At 46.8% G+C, this 22,056-nt stretch overlaps 3 protein-coding genes across 4 annotated transcripts; 2 read left to right on the top strand and 1 right to left on the bottom strand.

Annotated features, from left to right (window-relative positions):
- The first annotated feature begins 1,576 nt into the window (after positions 1 to 1,576).
- On the top strand, positions 1,577 to 7,895 carry LOC125955331 (RNA-binding protein MEX3B-like). Its single transcript, XM_049686455.1, has 3 exons — positions 1,577 to 1,639; positions 5,361 to 7,577; positions 7,716 to 7,895. The coding sequence occupies exon 2, from the start codon at positions 5,603 to 5,605 to the stop codon at positions 7,565 to 7,567; it is 1,965 nt and encodes a 654-aa protein (XP_049542412.1). The 5' UTR covers positions 1,577 to 1,639; positions 5,361 to 5,602; the 3' UTR covers positions 7,568 to 7,577; positions 7,716 to 7,895.
- A 5,886-nt stretch (positions 7,896 to 13,781) lies between these two features.
- Positions 13,782 to 14,919, bottom strand: LOC125954080 (uncharacterized). Of its 2 annotated transcripts, none has more exons than XM_049684085.1 (2): positions 14,767 to 14,919; positions 13,782 to 14,618 (listed from the first exon to the last, which is right to left on the bottom strand). In XM_049684085.1, the coding sequence occupies exon 2, from the start codon at positions 14,410 to 14,412 to the stop codon at positions 13,975 to 13,977; it is 438 nt and encodes a 145-aa protein (XP_049540042.1). In that variant the 5' UTR covers positions 14,413 to 14,618; positions 14,767 to 14,919; the 3' UTR covers positions 13,782 to 13,974. The 2 variants fall into 2 exon arrangements, with proteins under 2 accessions (XP_049540042.1, XP_049540051.1); XM_049684094.1 differs by having other exon boundaries at positions 14,784 to 14,912.
- A 1,176-nt stretch (positions 14,920 to 16,095) lies between these two features.
- LOC125954604 (carbonic anhydrase) lies at positions 16,096 to 21,547 on the top strand. Its single transcript, XM_049685057.1, has 3 exons — positions 16,096 to 16,160; positions 18,002 to 18,079; positions 20,043 to 21,547. The coding sequence occupies exons 1-3, from the start codon at positions 16,115 to 16,117 to the stop codon at positions 20,855 to 20,857; spliced, it is 939 nt and encodes a 312-aa protein (XP_049541014.1). The 5' UTR covers positions 16,096 to 16,114; the 3' UTR covers positions 20,858 to 21,547.
- Positions 21,548 to 22,056: the final 509 nt, after the last annotated feature.

Raw genomic sequence — 22,056 nt, 5'->3', positions numbered from 1 at the left:
AGGTCCTCTCCCGAGACAGTCATTCTTTGGAGTTCTTGTGCTTTCTCCGGCAAGCAACGTGACACCGATCGAGAGAGTTCCGGTTCCGGCTGCATCTGTGTTGGTGCAATTTGATTGTCCGTTTACGGTACCTCAGCCGCCGCCGCCGCCGCCGTCAGCGGCAGCGCAGCACCTTCTTCCGAAACCGCGGTTAGAATAGAGGAAGAAGTAGGGCAGCAGAAGAAACAAGAACACACGAGAAGGTAGCACAGTCGGCGCGCGCGACTGACAGCCGGCTACACATGTCCTGTCCGACGGCGACGCTTAGGTCGACACGACGTAACATCACCGAGACACGATGCTTTAACAGCGAAACGCAGTTGAGTCTTCGACGTTCGCCCCTCTGCTACGCGACCCCGAGCCTATCGTGTGCTTTGACCTGAAGACCGCCGCTCTCGGTATCCTTTTCTGATCAGTTCTTCCGGCAAGCGAGGGAGCGTGCGTGCGTGCGTGCGCGCGTGTGTGTCGTCCCGGTGTATGTGCAGCAGTACCGGTGTGCTTCCAGTTTAGTAACAACCATCTCCCGTGTATCGTCCCCCTTCCTCCTTTCCTCCTGCAGTGTGGCTATTGGCCTCTCTCAGACTTTTCCGGTACGCTCGCAAAGGTGTGAAGAAGTCCCTGTTCAAAAGCTATCGGATCCGCGGTTGCGGTGTCGCGCTTCCTACAGCATTTTTTTAGTAGCGACCATCAAACAAACGGTGCGGGAGCATGTACACCATGCGCCGGTAGTTCCAAGCATCGCCGATTCCGTTTGATGCCATCAACGTTCGTCATCATCAACGTTGGCCACCGGTGCACCCTGCAGCAATTTGGTGACCGTTCCGGCATCGTCACGTGGCTCCGCAACAAAGGTAAGTAAGGCGTGTAGTGTATAGTGTACTGTTCATAACTGGCTGCTCATGCCTAGCCTCGGTCTCGATCGTGCTCCGTCTGCCGTCTGGGAACAGCTCAATTCCTCTAATTTGTCCAATGCCGGACGGCTAGCTAGCTAGCATGGCTAAGATCCGGTCACGTACATTTAGCTTCCGTGGTAAGATTGCCGTTTTGTGACTTTTGGCAACCCCAACCCCACCCCAGTATCTTCCTCCATCTAGTGGTAAAATTTTAGGCGCGCCCGGCTAGAGTACAAACCGCAACAAAAATCGGTGAGAAAAGAAGAAGCACGGCCTCGTGGCGGCGTGGTGCGGGGCGGGAAAATCGATTTTTCGTTTCTATATTCCTTCACATCCTTTCTCTCTCTCTCTCTCTCTCTCTCTCTTTTTTCTCTCTATCTTTTCTCTCTCTCTCTCAACCTCTTTCTCTCGGTGTTCCTGGCAGTGGGGCCGCCTTGTACTGGTTTTCGGTCGGGCGTAACGTATCCGATGCGGGTCCAGGACTCATGGCGGCTCGTACGGCGTACGGAGGCGTTTGCGCACACACAATTATGGTGTGAACTATCTCGCCCTGCCTGGCTGTCGTAGCTACTAGTATCTGTGCTAGTAGCAGTAGTAGTAGTAGTAGCACCAGCACGAGCACCAGCATAAAAGCTACACTAAGCGTAGGATGTAGCGATGTGACGATGCTCAGTATACGCATCTTAAAAAAGCCGGTGTGTTACCAGGTAGCCTGTGTTCTCTCCAAGCGAGAAGTAGGTACACCAACGGCCAACCAAAGTGCACAAACAATAGACTAGCTTCAGGGGAGGGGGAAGGGGGAAGTGGAAAGGCGAAGGCGTAGTAAAACCAAGCAATACTGCCAGTGCCTAGGGTCCCGCCATCTATTTAAGAGTGCATCGAGATGTGTTGATGGTGTTGCAAGGAAAGGAAGGCTCCACCTAGAAGGAGACAGGAAGTACGCGAAGAAACAAAGGGTTTTGGGCTATCGGTTTGATGAACCAAGTCGGTCGGTGCCACCGCCCTATACAGAACTTGGGAAACATGTGCCTTATGACGCGGTGCGATCGCGATGGGATATGTGTGTGTGTACGCGTAGTTGATGTGCGAGTGTTTCTCTGTATATTTGTGGATGAGGCGGGGGTGAAGGAACGGGGGGTGATTCGGATGGAGTGTATACATTTCCAATATGGAGCCAGGGATCGCAGCAAGGATATGTGGACCGTGGAGGGAACAAATGCCGCGTGCTCTCTAGCTACCATTAAATGCCCCCCCCCTCCCTCCTTGGGAAGGGAAGGGCTGGTGCGTTCTGCTGCCATTCAACATGGGGCTCGCAAATACTGCCCTAGAGGACTGGTTGCAACCGAGAGTTTTTTTGTGTGGAGGGGGCGGAAAGAGGTGCAGCGTCTTGGCTTCGGCGGTGTCGCTTCTGCGTCTGTGCGTTGAGCAAGAAGCAAGAATCGAATTCCCGTTTACTCGCCGAACCGACACCGGGGTGCTGCCTGCCGACTGCTCCTGCCGACTGCTGCTTCTTCTGCTAATCTCTTCCGCGCGTCACATTAGCGAACGCATTCTGGGTGGATGAGTCAATACTCCCTGCATTGTAGGGAGCATCAGACATCAGCTGACGATTGGTTGAAAGTTGTAATGTTCAATGTTAGTATCAGTCCTTTGATGTTTTCACAATGGACCAATATGAGAACCAACGCCAAATGGTACGTTTCTTCCTTTGTTCTGCAAATGTGTCGCCGACTGCCGAGCCGAGTGATATGGAAGGGGTGGAAGATCTGAATGCTCCAACCAAACGCCGGCCATGTGCCTAGGTTTACTCTTCTTCCTGTCCGCAGTCCGCAGTCGTAGGAACAGCAGCAACAGCAGCAGCAGCAGGTGAAGAGCCCCTTAGCAGAGCAAGTAGCTGGAGACTCAATTTAGTCGAATCTATTATAATCTCATCTCACTCTCCAGAGCCGGCGACACACTATTTTCATGTCTTACTCGCTTACTGTCTGTCCTACTACCAGAGAAGATTCGGCGGATTCGTTGATCCGCGCCATTATCCAGCGTCGCCAGAGCCATCTTTTCCAATGAGCACAATGGGCACGTGTCGCGGGCCCCGCGCCCTGGTTGGGGTCCACAAATGGCTACGAGTTCGGTATTTTGTTTGAACATCAAACAAATTAGAAACAAGGGAAAAAACATGTATGATCGCGCCACAATTGTAAGAAAAGGAGGCCCTCCCCCAGAGGCAAAAGATGGCCCTGAGCGTCGCTGAGTATCCAGCGCCGGGTAGAACCAAACCCCACCCTCCCGGTTGGGGTCGCACCAGTTGGGGGCCAGTTGCAGAGGCTGTGCCTTGGGATCATGGGATCCACTGGATGCGCACGGTATGCCAGCGATTAGCAGTGGCTGAGGCAGCGTACTTCTTAACCTCACGATTGAAACCTTCCTCTCTGATTCCTTCTCTCTACAACTCTACAACTCCCCTCCCCCCTCCCCGCCGCCCTTTAAGGGTTTGCCGGCTGTCACGCAAAGGTTTAGGCGGTTTTGCGATTGCCTCTTGGTCTCGGGTTCGACCGCTCGAACCAACAGTGTGCGTGTGCATGTAAGCAATAAGGGCAGAGGGAGAGACAGAGAGAGACAGAGAAGGAAATAGATGAAAAGAGAGAGTGAGAGGGAGATGAAGAAAAAGAGAGAAGACGAGCGCGCGCGCGCGCCAAACACAACATTCGCCAACACTATCAGCAGCAGCAGCAGCAGTCGTCGTTGTCGTCTCGTTCTACGTTCTAGCGGTGGTGGAGAAAGAGAAGGAGGGGTGTAGCGTCTGCTGCGCTGCAAAGGGTAACCATTCTTTGGCGTAGGGATTCGCGAGCGAGCAAGAATGAACCGAGTACCGGGTGGTACCCGCTGCTGCTGCTGCTGCTGTTGCTGCTGTTGGGACTGCTGCTGATGTTCGTTCATTGTGTATTGCATTTCCCGGTAAAGGTTGAGGAGAGACGTGTTGTCTGCCGGGACGTGGACGAGGTGTGTATTTGTACGGCGAACGCCCCGCTAGTGCTAGGTTCCCCAGTGAGAAGATCGTGACATTTAGGGCGCGCGCACAGGGCCAGGGCTCGGATGCCGAAACACACAAAAAGAACCAAAGACGTCGCCTCTCTTCCTCGCCAATGGTTCTCGCCGCAGAAGAATCGCAGAACCTTCCAAATTCGCAGCTCCCGACCGGTTCGGTGTGCGTGTGTGTGTGCGCGAGCGCATGTATATGTGTTTTAGCCAAAGGTTGAACTGCTGCTGCTGCTGCTGCTGCTGCTCTGGTTCGGTTACGCATAGCCGCGTTCAACCGCAGCGGCTGCTGCTGCCGCGGGGCGTAGGATTCGTCAGATGCCGGCCGGCGAGTGATGTGGTGCTCTCTGTTCCCTAGTTCATGTGGTGTGCTTCGCTCGGTCACCGTCGTCGTTAGTCGCCAGCCCAGTGCGCAATTAGAATAGGGCTGATATCTTTCAATTTCGGACTTTTCTTCCTTAAGTAGTTCTGCTGATTTCCATTTGATTGGCGATAAAGCTTTGTTCGTTACTTACTGAGATTACAAGGCCTGACGGTGCGTACCGGGTTTCTCCTTGTTATCGCGTGATACAAACACACACACACACACACACACACACACACACACACACACACACACACACACACGCATCCAGCACCGGGCCAACGAAAGATGGCGAGAACAGATGTTTTAATGGGTTTTTGTCTTTTTTTTTTTGCTGTCGCTGATCGTTCTTTATGTGCTGGATGGTTTCAATATGGCCGCTCTCTTCCTTGAGTTCCCTTCCCGGGACAACATTTCGTAGCAACAATTAGGATGAAACGTTCCTCCCAGTTTTCCAGCGGTCCAAGCATCTCGAGATGAGATCGAGAAGTATGTGCCAACCAAATAGCTCGCACATTGAATGACACTCACTAGGGTTCTACGGTCAGTGAACCGCAACAGTGAGGATGCCCTGCAACCGAGATCGCCGGACCCTCACTGCTAAAAGCACCATTTGCATGGAGCCTGTTATCCCGTTAGCGGGACGATATGCATCTTACTGCTTGCTTTTTTCCCCTGTACCGGCCCTCTCACCAAGAACGTTGCATAATCCGTGCTATCATAGCTACGAATACAAAGAGTCATGCAGCATGCATCCGCGAACGGGCAATCAATGGAAGTTTTGCCTTGAGTATCACCATGATTTAGCCCCAGCGATCTACCGGATGTGCTTGCCTTGCTACGAATCCCCGGCCGAGCTTGACTGCTGTTGATCAAGGTTTCTCGTCAGTGTAATTCAATCCTCGCGAATCCTCTCGAAACGCGGTATCGAATACCGGTGCCATTTCTACTCGCCCTATCAGATATCGCAAACCTCCTGCACATCTACTAATCGGTTATTTCTGTTCGTTTCTTGTATTTATTTGTAGACAAAACACGATTACGGGAATAGAAAAGCAATATATTGTGAAAAGTTTAGCGTCGTTAGAAGCGGTGGCAACAGTAGCAAGAAGAAGTGAGCCCCTTGGCGAAGACGAACATTTCATTGGAGAATTCACAAAAGAAAAAAGATTATAACGAGTGCATCAGATCTACGAGATCTTTAGGCGAGTAGTGTGGATTGACTCGCGACCGCAAGCAGCATTTACCACGGCAGCAGAGAGTGAACAGTATGGACGACTTCGCACACACACTGGACGACAACCGACAGATGCTGACGGTCGGGACGAACGGAACGACATTGGCGCAGCTATCGTCCCAATTCGAAGATCTGCACGTAGGCAACGATGACATAACGACAGTGAACCTTCTCAACGGCCTGGTTGGCGTCTGCGGTGGCAATAACGGGGTGGGGGTGCTTGGCGGTGCAGGCAATATGGTCGGTGCAGGACACCATGGCACGCTAAGCCAGCTTGGCGTTGGCAATGGCGAGCCGGGTATCGCCGGTGGTGTCGCTGCCGCACTGCTCGAACGATCGAACCGACTCAGTAACGTGCTGTGCAGTGGAGGTGGTAATAGCGGTGGTGGAAATGGTGGCGGAGGCACCGGAGGCAGCTATAGTGGGCAACCAAATGGAAGCAACGTGCTAGACACGTTTGTGGCCATGGTCAGCGAACTGGCGGTAACAAATACCAGCGTTGGACCCATCAGCAACAACACTAGCAACGCGACTAGCCTTGGCAAGCTCGAGGAGCGCCCGGTCAAGTACAAGTCGCACACGGAATGCGTTCCAGTGCCATCGTCGGAACATGTGGCCGAGATTGTAGGGCGCCAGGGCTGCAAGATCAAGGCGTTACGGGCCAAAACGAACACTTTCATCAAGACGCCAATCCGCGGTGAAGAACCGATCTTCGTGATAACGGGTACCAAAGAGGATGTGACGCGAGCGAAGCAGGAAATACTGTCCGCGGCGGATCACTTCAGTACGCTGCGCTCCTCAAAAAAGCAAGCGATCGCACTACTGGCGGAGAACCGGAACGTTCTCGGCTACAACATGCCCGACGAAATCACCATACAAATCCGGGTACCGCAGAAGGTCGTAGGTTTGGTGGTCGGTCCGAAGGGGGCCACGATCAAAAACATCCAGCTGAAAACCAATACGTACATCATCACGCCAAAGCGCAACCAGGAATCGGTGTTTGAGATCACGGGGCTTCCTACCAACGTGCACACTGCCCGGCAGCTAATCGAGGAGCACATTGCGACCAGAGCTGGTTCGACGGCGACCAGCGGCACCGCGGTTGGCAACGGTATCGGCAGCAACAACGCTGGCAGCGGAAACAGTAGCAGTAGTAGTAGCAGCAGCAGTAGCAGCACCACCAGCAGCTCGAGCGGATCGTCACCCTCGTTGAGTGGCAGTCCGAGCGCTGGTTTGAAAGGGTCAGGTTCGAATATGACCGGCAGCGGTGGTAAAGTGTCAATCCCTCTCAACAATTTGACCGGGTGCCTGAGCCCAGACGTCAATGGTAACGCATCCTCGCTCATCAGTGGGCTGCTCGGTGTAGCGGCAACGGGCAACCCCGCAAACCTTGGAGCCGGTAGCACCAACGGAGTGTTCAACTTTAACAATTATCATCATCACTACAATCAGCATCATCACCATCAACAACATCACCAACAACATCATCAGCATCATCATCAACAGCACCAACAGCAGCAACACCAACAGCAGCAGCAGCAGCAACACCAACAGCAGCAGCAGCATCAACAACAACAACAGCAGCAGCAGCAGCAGCAGCAGCTAGTCATGCTGAACAGTGGGCTTGTCAATGGAGGTGGCGGTATGCTAAACGAAGTTGGTGGGCTGTCTGCATCGAGTCTAAGCGGGCTTCTACCCGGTGTCGGCGAGCATGAATACGAAAACAATCAGTTTTTCATCGATAATTTGTTGGAATACATTAACAATATGGTCGGCTCAACGGCCTACCAAGCCAGCTCGAATTCGGCCACGTCGGTCGCAAATGCTGGTGGTGCCGGATCCGAAAACATTCCGGACTTCCGCAGCATCTGGGAAAATTTAAGTGAAAGTCAAGCGTCGGGCACGGATACCGACAACTCGTCACTCGTTTGGACGCTTCCCTCATCGTCACGGAACTCCGTCTCTTACAGTCCCGACGATTTTATGTTCCAGCGATAAGGATCCCTGGGTGAGTGGTTTTTAGTATGTGTTTATAGCTTGTTAAAAACAAAACAGCAGCCCTACTTTGATAATTACCAACACGAAATACCGAAACAATACAAACGTGTTGTATCATGTAATGGTTTAAAATTTTGTTATTTTTTAGCTGCCATAACTGCTGTTGGTGCCTGATGTGCAGGTAAGGCTGAGGTTGAGCATATACATCCATCCTAATGGCCAAAACCGATTCAATTAATCGCTAAGAGGAACCTATATTAAAATCAGCCCAGGAAGGAAACGATTGATGTGAAGCTGTGAATACTGTCAGAGCAATAAGGAGAAAAGAATACGGAAATCACAGCTTGTTTCACGAGAAGCTACGGTTTGTTTGTTTTTATTCGAAACTTTTCATGCTTTTCATTAACTATGATTTTCATTATAAATGTCTATTGAAATTACTGTTTCAATAATAATCGGGGTTCAATTATACCCTGTTTTATTATGAAACATTCCGACCTCAATTGTCGGTATTTGTCGAAAAACAAAATTCTAGCTGGATCTGAATACGATGGGGCTTGGAAAGGAAAATCAAAAATACTGAGAGAAAGGTATAAACTAGGAGAGTGAGTCTGAACAAACAAGTAAAGTAGAGAGGGATAGAAAAAGAAAGAAAGAGAGAGAGAGAGAGAGAGAGAGAGATAGAAAGAGAGAGCTGTGTTAGAATATTTATATTTCTTTAGTCATGAAATTTTTTATAACTATATGAAATGGCAGTTGGTCAGAGCTCTCACAACAGAGGCAATAACATCAAACCTTGTTGATGTTCTGTGTTAAAGATTTATTTAAGAATTGTTTAATTAATGCGTTATGTTTTGAAGAACCTTTAAATTATTCGTCTTTCGATTTATGCGTGTTTTTCAACGTAAGACAGTTGCGACTCGTCCATCATCTATGTACATAGATATTTAAAATTACCAGCACAATTAAAGTCACTATCAACTAGGTCCTCACTATCTCCATAGCTCAGTCTAACATCAATCTGAGTTCCGACTTGTTTAGCAATAGATAGCATGAAAAGGGGAACTACTTTGTCGAAATACTCTAGTAGTCCAGTAGGAAAAACCAAACGGTAAGCGATGACTTATCTAGTCCACCGATGTCACGCGTTGAAAACAGAAAAGTATCGCATCTTTGAATATTAACCATGGCGCGTGTTGCACAAAAATAACCAAAAACCGGAATGCCATACAAACTGCATTGCAATTTCCGATTTATGATAAATTTTACGAAAAATTGATTTATTTTCTTTTTTTTTTGTGTGCGGGCTCTGAATGAAAACTAAATAATTTTTCTTACATACATGAGAGTGGGCGAACCGTGCGTTTAAATAAATACTTCTTGTGGTAACTTTACGTTATGGAAGATGAACTAGAAATGATCAATACAGACGATTGATCGTGGCAAAACAGCCACTGCAACAGCGCAACAGCTCTGTGTTAATATAGCAATGAGTAATAGATATATACTTAAGAAACATAAGAGTGATGGAAGTATGAAGGGAAATTCACTACACATCCGAGAAACACGCATACACACACCGGTGTTTGAATTTCGTGAATGTAGTAAAATGAAAAAGGTGTAGTCGCATGGAAACAGATGGTATCCATCTAAAGATGTGAACACTCAGTGATCTTATTCGTGAAACCTAATAGAATTAATATTAATAAAGACCGCAAATAGAGAGAATGGAGCGTAAAGTTTAACAGAGTTCGTTTTGACAGAAAGCGGAAGAGCAATGTACCCCAAAATGGAACTGCACAGAAAAAGGATTGCGTGTCCTTCTGCTATCTGAAACATTGATGTTCCAAAAACTACTAAATTACACATCTTTATAGTAGCATGACTGAATTCTCATGTTATATGCGATGGATTTCCGGGAGTAGCATTTAAGTTAAAGCGTAAGGATCGATAAATAAACTCATGTGTAGCATTTATATGAGTATAGAAATAAATATATACATAAATTATATATTTATATGATTATATTTAAATATATAGTGTATACTGGTGATGGCGATTTGAACGAAGCTCGGGAAAAGATAATTAATATCAAATCGAAAGCAATTTAATATAAACTTCAGTAAAACTATTTGAAGAAAGACAGTTACAAAGGTCTTGGATGAGATTGTATTCGTCTTATACAAAACCAGGGTGGAATAACACACGCTGCAGCCGTGTACAAGCAGAAGCTGGACTAAGATACAGGGCTTACAGTAACTATCATGAAACGGTAAAATTCGAATCTCTTGCGACGTGCATTTAGGAGCGTAATGCTTAGCGGCATAACGTATTATTTTTGGTTTTGTATGGTATGCTACAATAGTGAATTCAGCGAATGCAGCTACAACACGGAAAGCGACGTACTCGTTATAAGAAGAATTGCATTCAAAACAAATTCAAAAGAAATGCATGTGAAAACAAGCTAACCGATAAAAACTGATAAAATGATTAAAAAAACTGAAGTTGAAGCTGAAGTATTTGGCGATACCTTTATGCTTCGAATCATGTTCCACTTTATGGTCTAACAACTCTCTGTTTAACTACAACACTTCATTATACTTTTGGCCATGAATATTTAACAAATGTGGCAATGGGTGGAACTCATGCTCATGCTGATTTTCCTGACTGCCAGTAAACCCTGCCTGTTTCATTTGTTGCTTGCGCACCGTCAAATCACGCCAAACAGTTCTCCAAAGGGTCAACTGCTAAATTCTGCGAAATATTCGCAGCCAACTGCGAAGCGTGATGGATACAATAGCCATAAACATCAGTCGCTGGTACTTGTTGCTGAACCATATTTTATTTAAATAACAAGATTGCTGTATCATGTTCTGCCATACCCCCAAAAATCCGTGCGAGATATACCTCAAGGTGTGCAGTGAACCAATAGACAAGAACTTACATCTTATAATGACTATATCTTCACCAATCGGACTGTTAAATTCTTTTTGATTAGCAGAAAAGGGTTTATTGTAGTGTAAGTTTAATTAGAGTTGAAGACTATTTCTACAAAGGGGGCCAGGATAAAATAATGAAATTTACATTTCGACAAGCATCTATTTCCAATCATCCAGCGAAACGAGAGATTCGAAAAATAACTTAACATAAACTTGTGCCATGTTACTGAAACAACTAAACGTAAGTTCGCTATCCCAACATAACAGAATAGAGTCAACTGGAGAAGTTAGAAAAAAGAGTGAAAATAGACAAATTAACGAATATTAAATAACGAAGAGATTGCATTCATTCTAGTTGAACAGGAGATAACAGAATTATAGATGACGAAAATGCAAAGCCTGTATATTGTTGTATTTGCAAACATATGTGAATTTATATGTGTATATGTATATTTATATGCATACATATATGTATAAATTTATATTTATGTTTGTATCAATATAAACAAAGCGATATGGTGATGTATTAGATCGATTTTACACAAATAATGAGTGAAAAGCATGCAAATAATGAGCTGATTGATTAAATTACGCGTATAAGTATGCAATACTCTAAAAGAATCCACTCTCCACAACATAATGGTAAAAGTAAATACCGAAAGGAAATTGGGAGCTCTAAAAGAAGGCGCTGGGCTCTACAAAATTGATCTTACAAGAGAAGGGATTTATTTTTCTAGTAATTTCCGAGGTATGATTCGAGCAGGCATACAATAACCAATATAGTTGAAACGGAGTAATAGTGCTTGTAACACAACACAATGTGCAACGGATCACAGCTGTGCTAATCATAATGTATGGTGCAGCCTTTTTCAAGAGTTTGAAATCGATCAAATGGCCGAAAGCAGTAAAGGAAATGAGGAATGTGGAATATTATTTTCAAAGGAATTTAGAATGTGTTTAAAAAAGACTTTAACGTTCGATAAAAATGAAAGCTACTAAATTAAGAGTTTAGTAAAATATTAATTGATCTCTTTAACGGGGCACTGAAGGGTATTAGGATGCATTTAGTTTTATGTTGATTCTATGCGTTTTCCCCATTTCTTTGCTATTGGCTGGAGCTCATGATCAAAGCATGGACACAAACAGTTATATATGATTTATTTGCGTACGCGGATAGTTTTTGAAACATAACAGAAAAATGGTGATATGGGCTTAAGAAAAATGAATTGCAGCTGAGTCGGTCAAACATGTAAAAACATATTTTGAACTTGACTTGAGTGCGTCAGGAATAAAATTACCATGGAAGAAAACCACTGATTCTTAATATTAATAGAATTTGTAGAGTTGAAGTAATCCCATGATCCACATTAAAAATGATCATTTGAAGAGCGCAAGAGAAAGTCAAAGGGCAAGTTTACTTTATGGTTATTCATTCACGTTTCACTTAAGTCTAAGCATGTTTACGTTTTCGGTTTTGAAACGACTCATAAGACATTTTTCGAATGTCACTAGAAGAGTAATATATTGCATCTTAGTGCTAGTCTCGAATTTGATCTGATTCTAGAGGTGCAGGAGGACCTAATTCTCCCCTTCCGTTGGACCGCGGAGACAGGAATACATCTTCGTCACACCATTAAGCAATTTATAACTTGGTTCAACTTTTTATTTTGTCCGTGCACCTCCATCATAAACATAGGTTAACATGGTATACGGTGCTATGCTCCGAATTGAATGTAAGCTAACCATAAATTTGTTACTCGTGTGAATCTGTTCTATCATGTTTCGTCGTTTTCAAATGGAGCTTAAAATCAAGTAACTCAATCATCGTAATTAACAGCACGATGTTCATTTCTTCGGTCCCTAAACTTAGGTAATTTAAAGCTATATAAAGCATGTAACTATAAAAGCATATAGTATCTATCTATTAAATTTAACCATGAAATGTTATATATATATATATATATACACAGACACATTATCATCATCGTATATATATATTTTTATTTTTGAAAGAGAGGTAAACGCGAAAGGAATGAAGTTTATGTCCTAACATCAGAGTCAAAAACATCATACGTTCGAGCAGGATTTAAATTGAATCAGTATCACATTCATCCAGTCATCCAGTTATGTGAATGTACTACATTATTTTCAATATACATGCTACTATCATACCAATCGAAATCAATTGGAGTGTTTTATTGCATTGTTTTGTCATCAATCGCTAACCTTTTCATAAACGATTAGCTCTATTTATTTCAGTTATATTAAATTTTCCTGTTTCACATGTAAGGACGACACACGTGTCGCAAGCTTAATTTGATATTGAATTCAAATCAAACACATGGTATCTTACCCCTTCATGTATATGGACTCATTATTACCGAGTGTAAATAGCATATTTACCGTTTTCGTTGTTCATGAAACAGAAAAGTCTGACATTAGGAGTTAAATTAGAATGTTTGATCTCAGTATTGGGCAACAAAGCGAATCCTGGATGGAGAAACTAACAACATCTACATGATCATAAGTAGATAGTATGATATAACCGGACAGAAAATATAGGAATGCGGCAAATGAATTATGCTGCAGCGTGCGGTGCGGTAGAATAATACTGCAGCAAGCGGTGCAAGTGAACCTAATCGTGGCTTTATTTCCTAAACTACTCCAGTGATGCATGCGGTTGAACGGTGGCCTGGTGATGGTTTTCCACAGCTTATAACAAAACATATGATCAAAGGGCGGAGGAAACCAACCAGAAATAAGAAAGCTTCAGACAAACAGGCAAAGGCAAGATATTATGTGGTAGGGCTTGTAAAACTGAAATCCAGATCATAATTTCGCTTGTTATATTCCACCCTATATTTTTCATCCAAGAGGTGTTAGGTATGAGTCCAAGTAAAGTTGTCTCTAGAAAAAAGTACATGAGCGAAGGGCATTATGAACACCTATCATCCATCGCATATTTGGTACATGATGCTGCAGATGAGGACAACTTAATATCTTACATACCAATAACAGATAAGAGCTCAATTTTATACGATGATGTTTATATGCATATACTCACACTCATACACACACACACACACACACACACACACACACACACACACACACAGAAAAAACGCATTCAAAATCCTAAATAAAGAATAAAATAAAAACAAGATAAGCTGCTTCACTGCCCGGGGAAAGTCGATCTTCGATCTAGACAGTTGAATAAGCCGAATCAATTTGTAGTTTTGAAGATTTTTTTCGAAGAACTCGAAAAGAAACTGCAATTCGGCTGTTCGTCAATCGTATATTACGTTTCATTCGATCACTGGTACATTTTTTTTGGGTAACAATGACACCATTTTTTGCATAATTTAATGGTCTAGTTACATGTTTCGAATCGGTAAGAAGCAGCATAAACATTTGACATTTTCCTTCCTATGACGCACAATTTACTTTGCGAGTATCTGGGTTCCTTTTTCATTCCAGTAGCACGCTCCGCTCCAGTGCGAAATCGTAGTCAACCGGAATTCCGTGCTTCATAGCGGACGCCCGACCGATGAAGGTCAGTATTTCCGTCACCTGAAGGCGAGTCATTTCCGGATCTGCGTAGGACGGATCGATCTCGGTACCTAGCCGGAAGGGTACACCGTGCAGTGCGTAGTGACCAACCTTTTCCTCGCTTCGGTGCCGCATGACAGTGGAACTGGCCGCTGGTGTATCCTGTCCCGTTGGGCCGACAGCACCCACGGGGCCAATGCTGGACTCTCCAACGGGGCCGCCTCCGCTGTTCGGTATTGGGCGCCGCTCGATGAAGATGAAACTGTCCTCACGCGGCGGTGAAGGAATCGGGCCCGGAATCGGCTCACTCGGCGTTTGATCGGGGCTGGGTTTTTTGCTCTTGAAGAAGGAAAACATCTTTCAACAAAGATAACCAATCGCGTTGTTTTGTTGTGGTATGGTGGGGCAGTTGCCCTTTCGCTACAGGCTCGCTTCTTCGCAATATGTGTCTTTTAAAAACCAGAATGAGTCATCCCGGAAAATGAATGAAAACGAATCAAAGGTTGTTCCGGAGGCCAGGTGGTCCCATTAAGAGCAATCTTTTCATTCCATTTGGTTGATTCCTGGAAGAAGCATGAGATCGTTGATGGAATTGATTTTTGTAGAAGCGGGGATATCAAATCCTGCCGGAATGATTTAGAATCCTTTTTGGTGGATTTAGCTTCGTCTTTCTATAGACCCGATCTCGCTCCGGTTATCTAAGTATCTTACCCTTTACGCGGACCTACTTTTCCAATGAGAACGACGACAAAAGTTAACTTTATGCTCAGCTGTGGTCGAAATACCCCTTAAAGATTAAGAACTCCCCACTTTTTACAATGAATTACGCATTCACTGCAGATTCTAACAAAAAGAGACAACAAACTTCGCTGTCATCGTACTCCGGGGGGTTTCCGAATGCAAAAATAATAGCGCATTGTTCGCGCGCGTGAGTTTCTAAACGATCGACAGCGCCGCCATTCCCGAAGGGTATAAATAACGGAAAGATAATTCGAAGAGTGCACGGACTTGCACGTGTCGTTCGTGGAAAGTGTTCAGCTCCAATATTTAGCTAAATCTGTATTAGCACGCATATGACCGCGCGGCACGTGTCAATACAGATGTAGCTGAACTATTTTGTTTGCGTTGTGTTAGAAGAAAACCAAAATTGCTTGCTGTCTCGTTCGTTGTCTCTTCTGGAATCTAGCATAATTTTTATATAATTTGATAAACCATGAAAAATGAACTGTATTTTAATTGACTCACCGACAGCTTGCGTCGCAATCGGCATACCGGGCCTTGTGGTAACCTAGGCTTATCCTTTTTCTACACCAGTGCGCGCCAATATGTTGGCGCAGCAATCAACACTATTGCAAGTGTTCGACTACTATTCACTGTACCCGATGCACCACCTAATAATGAACGTATCCCGTGTTTAGCACACCCGAAACTAGCTAATAAGAACGCTCATAGTTTAAATAAGGCAAAGGTGCTGTAATTGAATCAATGTCCTGGGGCGGGGGTGGTGCCCGAATTATTTTGCAGCATAACTTGGAACCGTCTCATTTACCGACCAGCGGGGTCTAGTATACTTTCAGCGGAGCTATGATTTGGTGCACATAAATGAGCCCTGGCCTGGCCTGGCCATCCAGGTTCAGACTGCACAATGGAGCAAAATTGGACTAATGCACAGCACGCCGCCGGTACACGATCGGGCGCGATGCTTTGGACCTTGCGAGCGAACGAACGCGAGATTATGTATTGACGCGACGCGGCCACAGAAGAGAACCTACCGGTCGCAGATGGAATTGGTTGCTGCTACTGGCTGCTATGTCGTTATCATTCGTTTGTCGAAGACGAGTGTTTGCACTGGTTTCGGTGCAGTACATAAATAGCATTGCCCGTTCCATAACCAAACACTCCATTGTGAACCTTTGCTGGGTGCGCGCGGTGCCTGCTTGATCCACGAGATCCCGACACGGAACGGAAGATCCTTCGAAGCTTGCTGCTGCTGCTGCGTAGCGCGCGATTGCCGATTGTTTGTGTGCTGTTTGGTTTTTTTTTTTTTGGGGAGGGATTTATGATCATCAGGAAGATGAAGTGCCTTGTATTGGTGCAATTGATCGGTAAGTTCAAATCGAGGGAGGGCGTCCCATTCACCCACTCCCCCCAAAACCGTATGGGGTATACGAATTGTTGCAACGGACTGGCAGACTTGATTTTGAATTAACTGCTACGGCGTATGTCCATAGGAGTCAGGATCACTGGCATCGATTATCCTTTCTCGGCAACCGAATGGTCAATGGTTCGAGTTCAAATCTTACAACTTAGTTGTGTGTGTGTGAGTGAGTGTGTGGCGGCATGCAAATATCAGCAGCAACCGAATGGCTGAGACAATGGGTTAAATGAGCAAATGAGTGTTCGGAGAAAAGATGACCGATAGGCCGATACGATACAGTTGGCAACTGGACCCGACTCACCGGGCCCAATGTAATCGCTCTGCTCCCCGGCACCACGCGAATACAAGGGAAGCCAGTGTCGCCCTGTCGTCGATTACCTGGTCAACTACTCTTGGTTCCCCTGCGCCATCACACGACCGATCTAATTAGTCAACGTCGGTACGTCAACCATCGGGTTGCGGTAAAACTATCGAGCCACCGTGAAACCACACCACGACATGGTGGAGTGGTCCGCTGGTTCGCGATGATCGGCGGTTGTCGAATCGCTGCCGTCCTCGCCCTCGCCCTCGCCCTCGCCAACGTCATCGTCCTCGCCCATCGGTCCGTGCGGCAATCGGAATGCATCACCTGACTTGCGCACCTTGCTGCGCAGCTAATAGGTGTCAGCTCAATAGTGATGGATTGGGTTATGGAAATGATAAGATCCCGTCCAATCAGGCACACGCCCCACTTCCTGGTCTAAAATAGCCCGAAAAGACAAGTCGTACGCGTGGGCCCTTGGGCGGGTGGATAAACCGATTGATGACCTGATTGATGATCAGCGCGATTGGTGCGGTCGGGGTGGTTTCTGCGTCTGTGGCTGTATGCGCACAGTCATGGTCGGCGGCGCCATCACTCGATAAGGGCTCGACAATTCGGCGGAAATTGGGGAACCGAATCTAAAAACGGTAGCCCCCAGCAGATGCGTTCCGCAGGTAAAAAGAGGTAAAAGAAAAACCGCAAAAACCGCAACGCAATGCAAGCTATCTTAGGCTTAGCTTAGCTTACATGGGGCTATGGGCAATGCCGATGACAAGATATGGGCCGATTACTGAACATTATGATAACAGACAGTCGGAACAGGATCAAGCACCGCTGCTTCCGCATGTTTCGACCCTCCCCCCCCCTCCCTCCCGGCGACCCCTTCAGCGCTGTCAGGAATGCCCCGGCCGTGCAGTCACCTCATTAGCGGCAGGAATATTTGGACAGCTTGTCAATCATTCCATTACGCACGATAACAGGGCACGCCTGGGGCCGGCCGTTAGGGGAGGGGCTTCACTTTGATTGCCGTGATCCGGATCGGTTCAACCCGCGGAACCGATTGTTCCTTCGTTTTTCCATCTCACCATCATCGTGCGCCGTCCTTGGAGCTACTGTTCTTTCTTCGTTGTTGTTGTTTTTGTTTTTTTTAAATAAATTTTCCTCTCTTCCACCTCAATTCTCCTCTCCCCCTTCCATCCTGCTCCCTCGTTCACCTTTCCGGTGGGAAAGTGACTGACAAGTGTTTTGGCTATGCTCCGCGCGATTATCTAACGACTTAAAACACTTGTCATGCATTTCATTCGATAGCATTCACGATGGCGCTACAAGCAGTAGCTATCTTTGCTGTGGGGGAGATGGAGTGTTCCAATACGCCACTGTTCAGTCGGTGGAATAGTTGAGACACCCGACAACGGAGCGAAGATTACTGGTTGTTGATCAGCAGCAGCATAATGATATTGTTTCCTTTTATTATCGTTCCATTGCAGCCTGCATCCTGTTCACCGGTTCCACGGCCGACGATGAGTGGCATTATCCTTCGCCGGACCCGACCGGAGTCATCAATGGTACGTTCTACTTTCCTAGCGTAACCCCCCTCCCCCCGCCACCATCGTTCTGTCTTGGCAAATGCAAATCGTGCACGCGTGAAGCGATCGAGAGCTATCGCTCTAGAGAGAGAAAGAGAGAGAAAGAGAGAGAGAGAAAGAGGAGATAGAGGAGATGCTTTGCCTTTATGCAAATAGCCAACCAACCATTTCCGATATGGCCGCCCGTACGAAGGGGCGTCCCTGCCCTCGCCCGAGCGCTCGGCACTGCTTACTACCACGCGCCGATAATTGAGTTGAACGGTGCCGTGCGCCTGCCGTGCGCCTGCCGTGCGCCTTTCCATAACTCGCGGTCCATGACGATTTATGGGGAGTGGTGACCACCGCCGGTGCCAACCACGACCGTCACTGCGACGGTCGCGATTTGGACCGGGTCGGACGATTCCCGCCAAATGTACGTGTTCGCTAGCGCTAGCTGTGCGGATGTGACGTTGATCAGCAGATATTTCGAGCTAAATAAGAGCAATCAATCAGCACGGCTGCACTGTTGGTTTGTGGTTTGCTGTGTCTAGCTTTAAAAATCTCGGCCGGATTTCGAACCTCGGATCACAGCAATCCGCTGGATCAACACTCGGCAGTAAAAGTGCCGATTTAGTCGTCAAATTCGCGATCTATAGGGAGCACTATTTGCAGCACCAAATAACACCAACAGCCCTTCACATACACACACAGCATACAGAGCGAACGTCCTCGTTTAGCCGAGCCACTTCAGGCGAACACCGGTAAAGGGGCCCTTTACATTGCTATAAATTCATTGCGAAGGGCATTTCCTCTGCAAGGCTCACTCCGGAGCTCACTAGCGGAGAGGGCGGAAGTGGAGTCCGGCCGGACTGGGCGCGTTAACCGACATTCGGCGCAATACAACCAACTTGAACAACCACTTCAGGCTGGCTAATGTACGTGTGCGTGTGTGTCCGTGTGTATGCGCGCTCAATCAAGGTATCAGTTGCAGTGTCACGGTTCGCGCGGTTATAGGAAGCGGGGGGCGAGTGGGTGGGTGATACGCATGTGTGTGGGGCCGATCAGCGGTCAAGCAAGCTGTGCGTCAGAGCATTGCGATGGCGGCTCCCAAAATTAGTTGCAAAACCATCGCACGCCATCTGTGACGCAGCGCAGGTTACGCTGCGCTTGTCAATGCCCAGTCAGCCAGGGATCTAATTAGACAGGATCTCGCGTCAACGGACGCGGCAACCGGGATGGCAACCAACCGGACCATAGCCAGGCCGGTCTCCTTTTGCTCCCTAAGCCGCCAATCGGCAAATTCGCAAAACAAACGGATTCCGAAACCCAACCAACGAACGACAATGTTCAGGGATTTATTTTTAATCTTTCCTGCGCCCATTCTCACCCTTGCCGTCGGGCGTTTCCAATAAGGTAGAGCCACGGAGATGGATCGCTTTCCATTTCGTTTCGGTTTTGTTTTTTTGTTTTTTTTATCTCTTGGTTTTCGAAAACCAAAGCAAACATTCTCGCACAGCACAGCAAACAGCGCCTGTCACATGTCACATGTGCTTTTTTGTTCTTTTAACTTTTAGCGCAAATTCGATCCCGTGTGGGTAGAGTGGTTTGCTTTCTTTTGCTTTCCCTTTTTTTCTCTGGCGGGTTTTTGGGTTGGACCAACTCTTATCTATTTTCGTCGAAATTCCGGCGGTAGCAGGCGCGATGGAGCGCGATCGGTTCCAAGACGCATGATGAACGGTGACCGCTACGAACAGGAAGTAGCGTTGTGCGCTGCTTGTGCGCATTATCTAGGTAGCGCTACTATGGCCTAGTCACTTATCCTAGTAGTTCCCTGAGCAACGCGGAGAATTCGTGCGGAAATACATATGTCTGTAGTGCGCTCTTTGGATGGCGAATCAAAAAAAAAACCCCGCTAATTTCTAATCACCTGCGTGATATACTTACTGGTTTCGTTTGCTTGCAGAACCGGAAGCATGGGGCGGTCAGTGCGACAGTGGCCGCCGCCAGTCACCGATTGCCCTGAGCCGGGCGGCAGCGGTTCGAGGCGAGTTCGGGCCGCTCATCTTCAACAATTACAAGCTACCGATCCGGCAGGCCCTGCTCACCAACACGGGCCACTCGGTGCAGGTGAACAACAATGACACGTCCGTCACGATACAAGGCGGCGGTCTGCCGGGTCGCTACGTGCTCGACCAGCTGCACTTCCACTGGGGCTCGGAGCACACGATCGATGGCGTCCGGTATGCGCTCGAGCTACATCTCGTCCATCACAGCACCCTCTACCCGACACTCAACGATGCGGTCGCAGTCAAGAACGGTGTCGCCGTCATCGGTGTCCTGTTCCATGTGGCGGCCCAACCGAACATGCATATCGGTACCATCCTCGAGACGGCCATCGACATACGGAGCGTACCCGGGCAGGTGGCTCCGCTGAAGGCGAAGCTGGCGCCCAACAGTTTGCTGCCGGTGAATCGCACCGCCTACTTCCGGTACGAGGGCTCGCTGACGACGCCCGCCTGCGCCGAATCCGTCATTTGGACGGTATTCCCCGAGAGTGTGGCACTGTCGCTCGATCAGGTGGATCAGTTCAAAGTCATCCACGACCAGTCCGGCCACGAGCTGGTCAACAACTACCGGTCGGTGCAGCCACTGAACGCACGCTCGCTCGTTTACGCCAGGGAGTGGGAAAGGGCGAGCGACAGCGCATCCGGCAGTGCCAGCACGGCGTTCCCGGTTATGGGCTTGTTGTTGGTCCTACTGGTGATCTCGAAGGTATAGCATCGTCGAGTCGTACGATGTTTGTGGCATTTTGAAGTAATTCTTGGCGCGAGATGATGCCGCGGTGTGTGTGTGTGTGTGTGTGTGTGCTGTTCCGAAATGGTTGCAAAGTTCAATAAACGACGACTAGTCTGTAAACTACCATCAAGTCAACCAATCAAGTCAACGCTCAAGTTCCAACACTTTTGCCAAATCGAGCAATCATTGAACCAGACCCTTTGCCGCCAGAGACACATTTGCTATGAAGCTGTCGAAGCATCCATAGGTCGATTCTGACAAACAGGAGCGTGATGGAGCGTGTGAGATTCACGGAAAAGCTAGAGAACTTATTAGAGACGCCAATTTATTGAGCGTGCATGGCTTAGGTTGAAGCACTCGTCGATATTGGCGATTTAAGCTGCTTTCACATCGAAAGCGTTTTTAAAAACGCCAAAGATGGCGTTTTTTTTACGCAAAAGCTTAAAACGAAAAATAGCACCATATCACTACCGACACTGTATCAAATCATGATAAATAGTTTAATATACACCCCAATAGTTTAATATGATTACTTGCTACAGTCGGCTCAGAACCTGCCACAATCTGTAGATGTTTAAAGATCCGAAAAAACGCTAACTTTAAAGCTCTTCAAAAGCTAAAAAAATAGCATGTGGTGCTTTGTGTGAACACATCCATATATATTTGGATGTGATGCAAACGTGTTTTCTGCGTCAAAAAGCACGCTGAGTCCATGTTCATCATTTTAGCGGTTTCTAGCAATGTTGCAAACAATCCCTTTGGCATTTATAAGATGTAAATTTCCATCATTAAACTGTGTGTGCCGTATAGTAGAATTACAATAGTTAATAGGTACAACTATAGTACAAATAAATCGTTACAAATAAGTAGTAATACGGTTAGTTTGTCCTTTCATACGTAAAAAAAAATAATTTAACGCTATACTATTTCGGGATTCGGAAATACCAAACTGGCAACTTTGTCATTTCTGTCTCAACTGATGTAACAATTTCACATTCTAAAGGATCAACATCCATAGAAAATGGCTAAAATTAATAAAACTTTTACACTGTTTGTACCACATCTTTTTCGACGTGCACTATTCGAAATTCGAGCAAAGTCCTCGCGCGCCAGATACATTACTGAAGGGGTCGGTCGTTTCGAGGGGAAATCGAAAACAAATGATGTTTTTTTCCCCCGAG

The sequence above is a fragment of the Anopheles darlingi genome, chromosome X (genome assembly GCF_943734745.1).
Source record: "Anopheles darlingi chromosome X, idAnoDarlMG_H_01, whole genome shotgun sequence".
In the NCBI taxonomy this organism is placed as follows: Eukaryota; Metazoa; Arthropoda; class Insecta; order Diptera; family Culicidae; genus Anopheles; species Anopheles darlingi.
The sequence above is the reverse complement of the archived record's forward strand: the minus strand, read 5'-3'. Positions and strand labels throughout refer to the sequence as shown.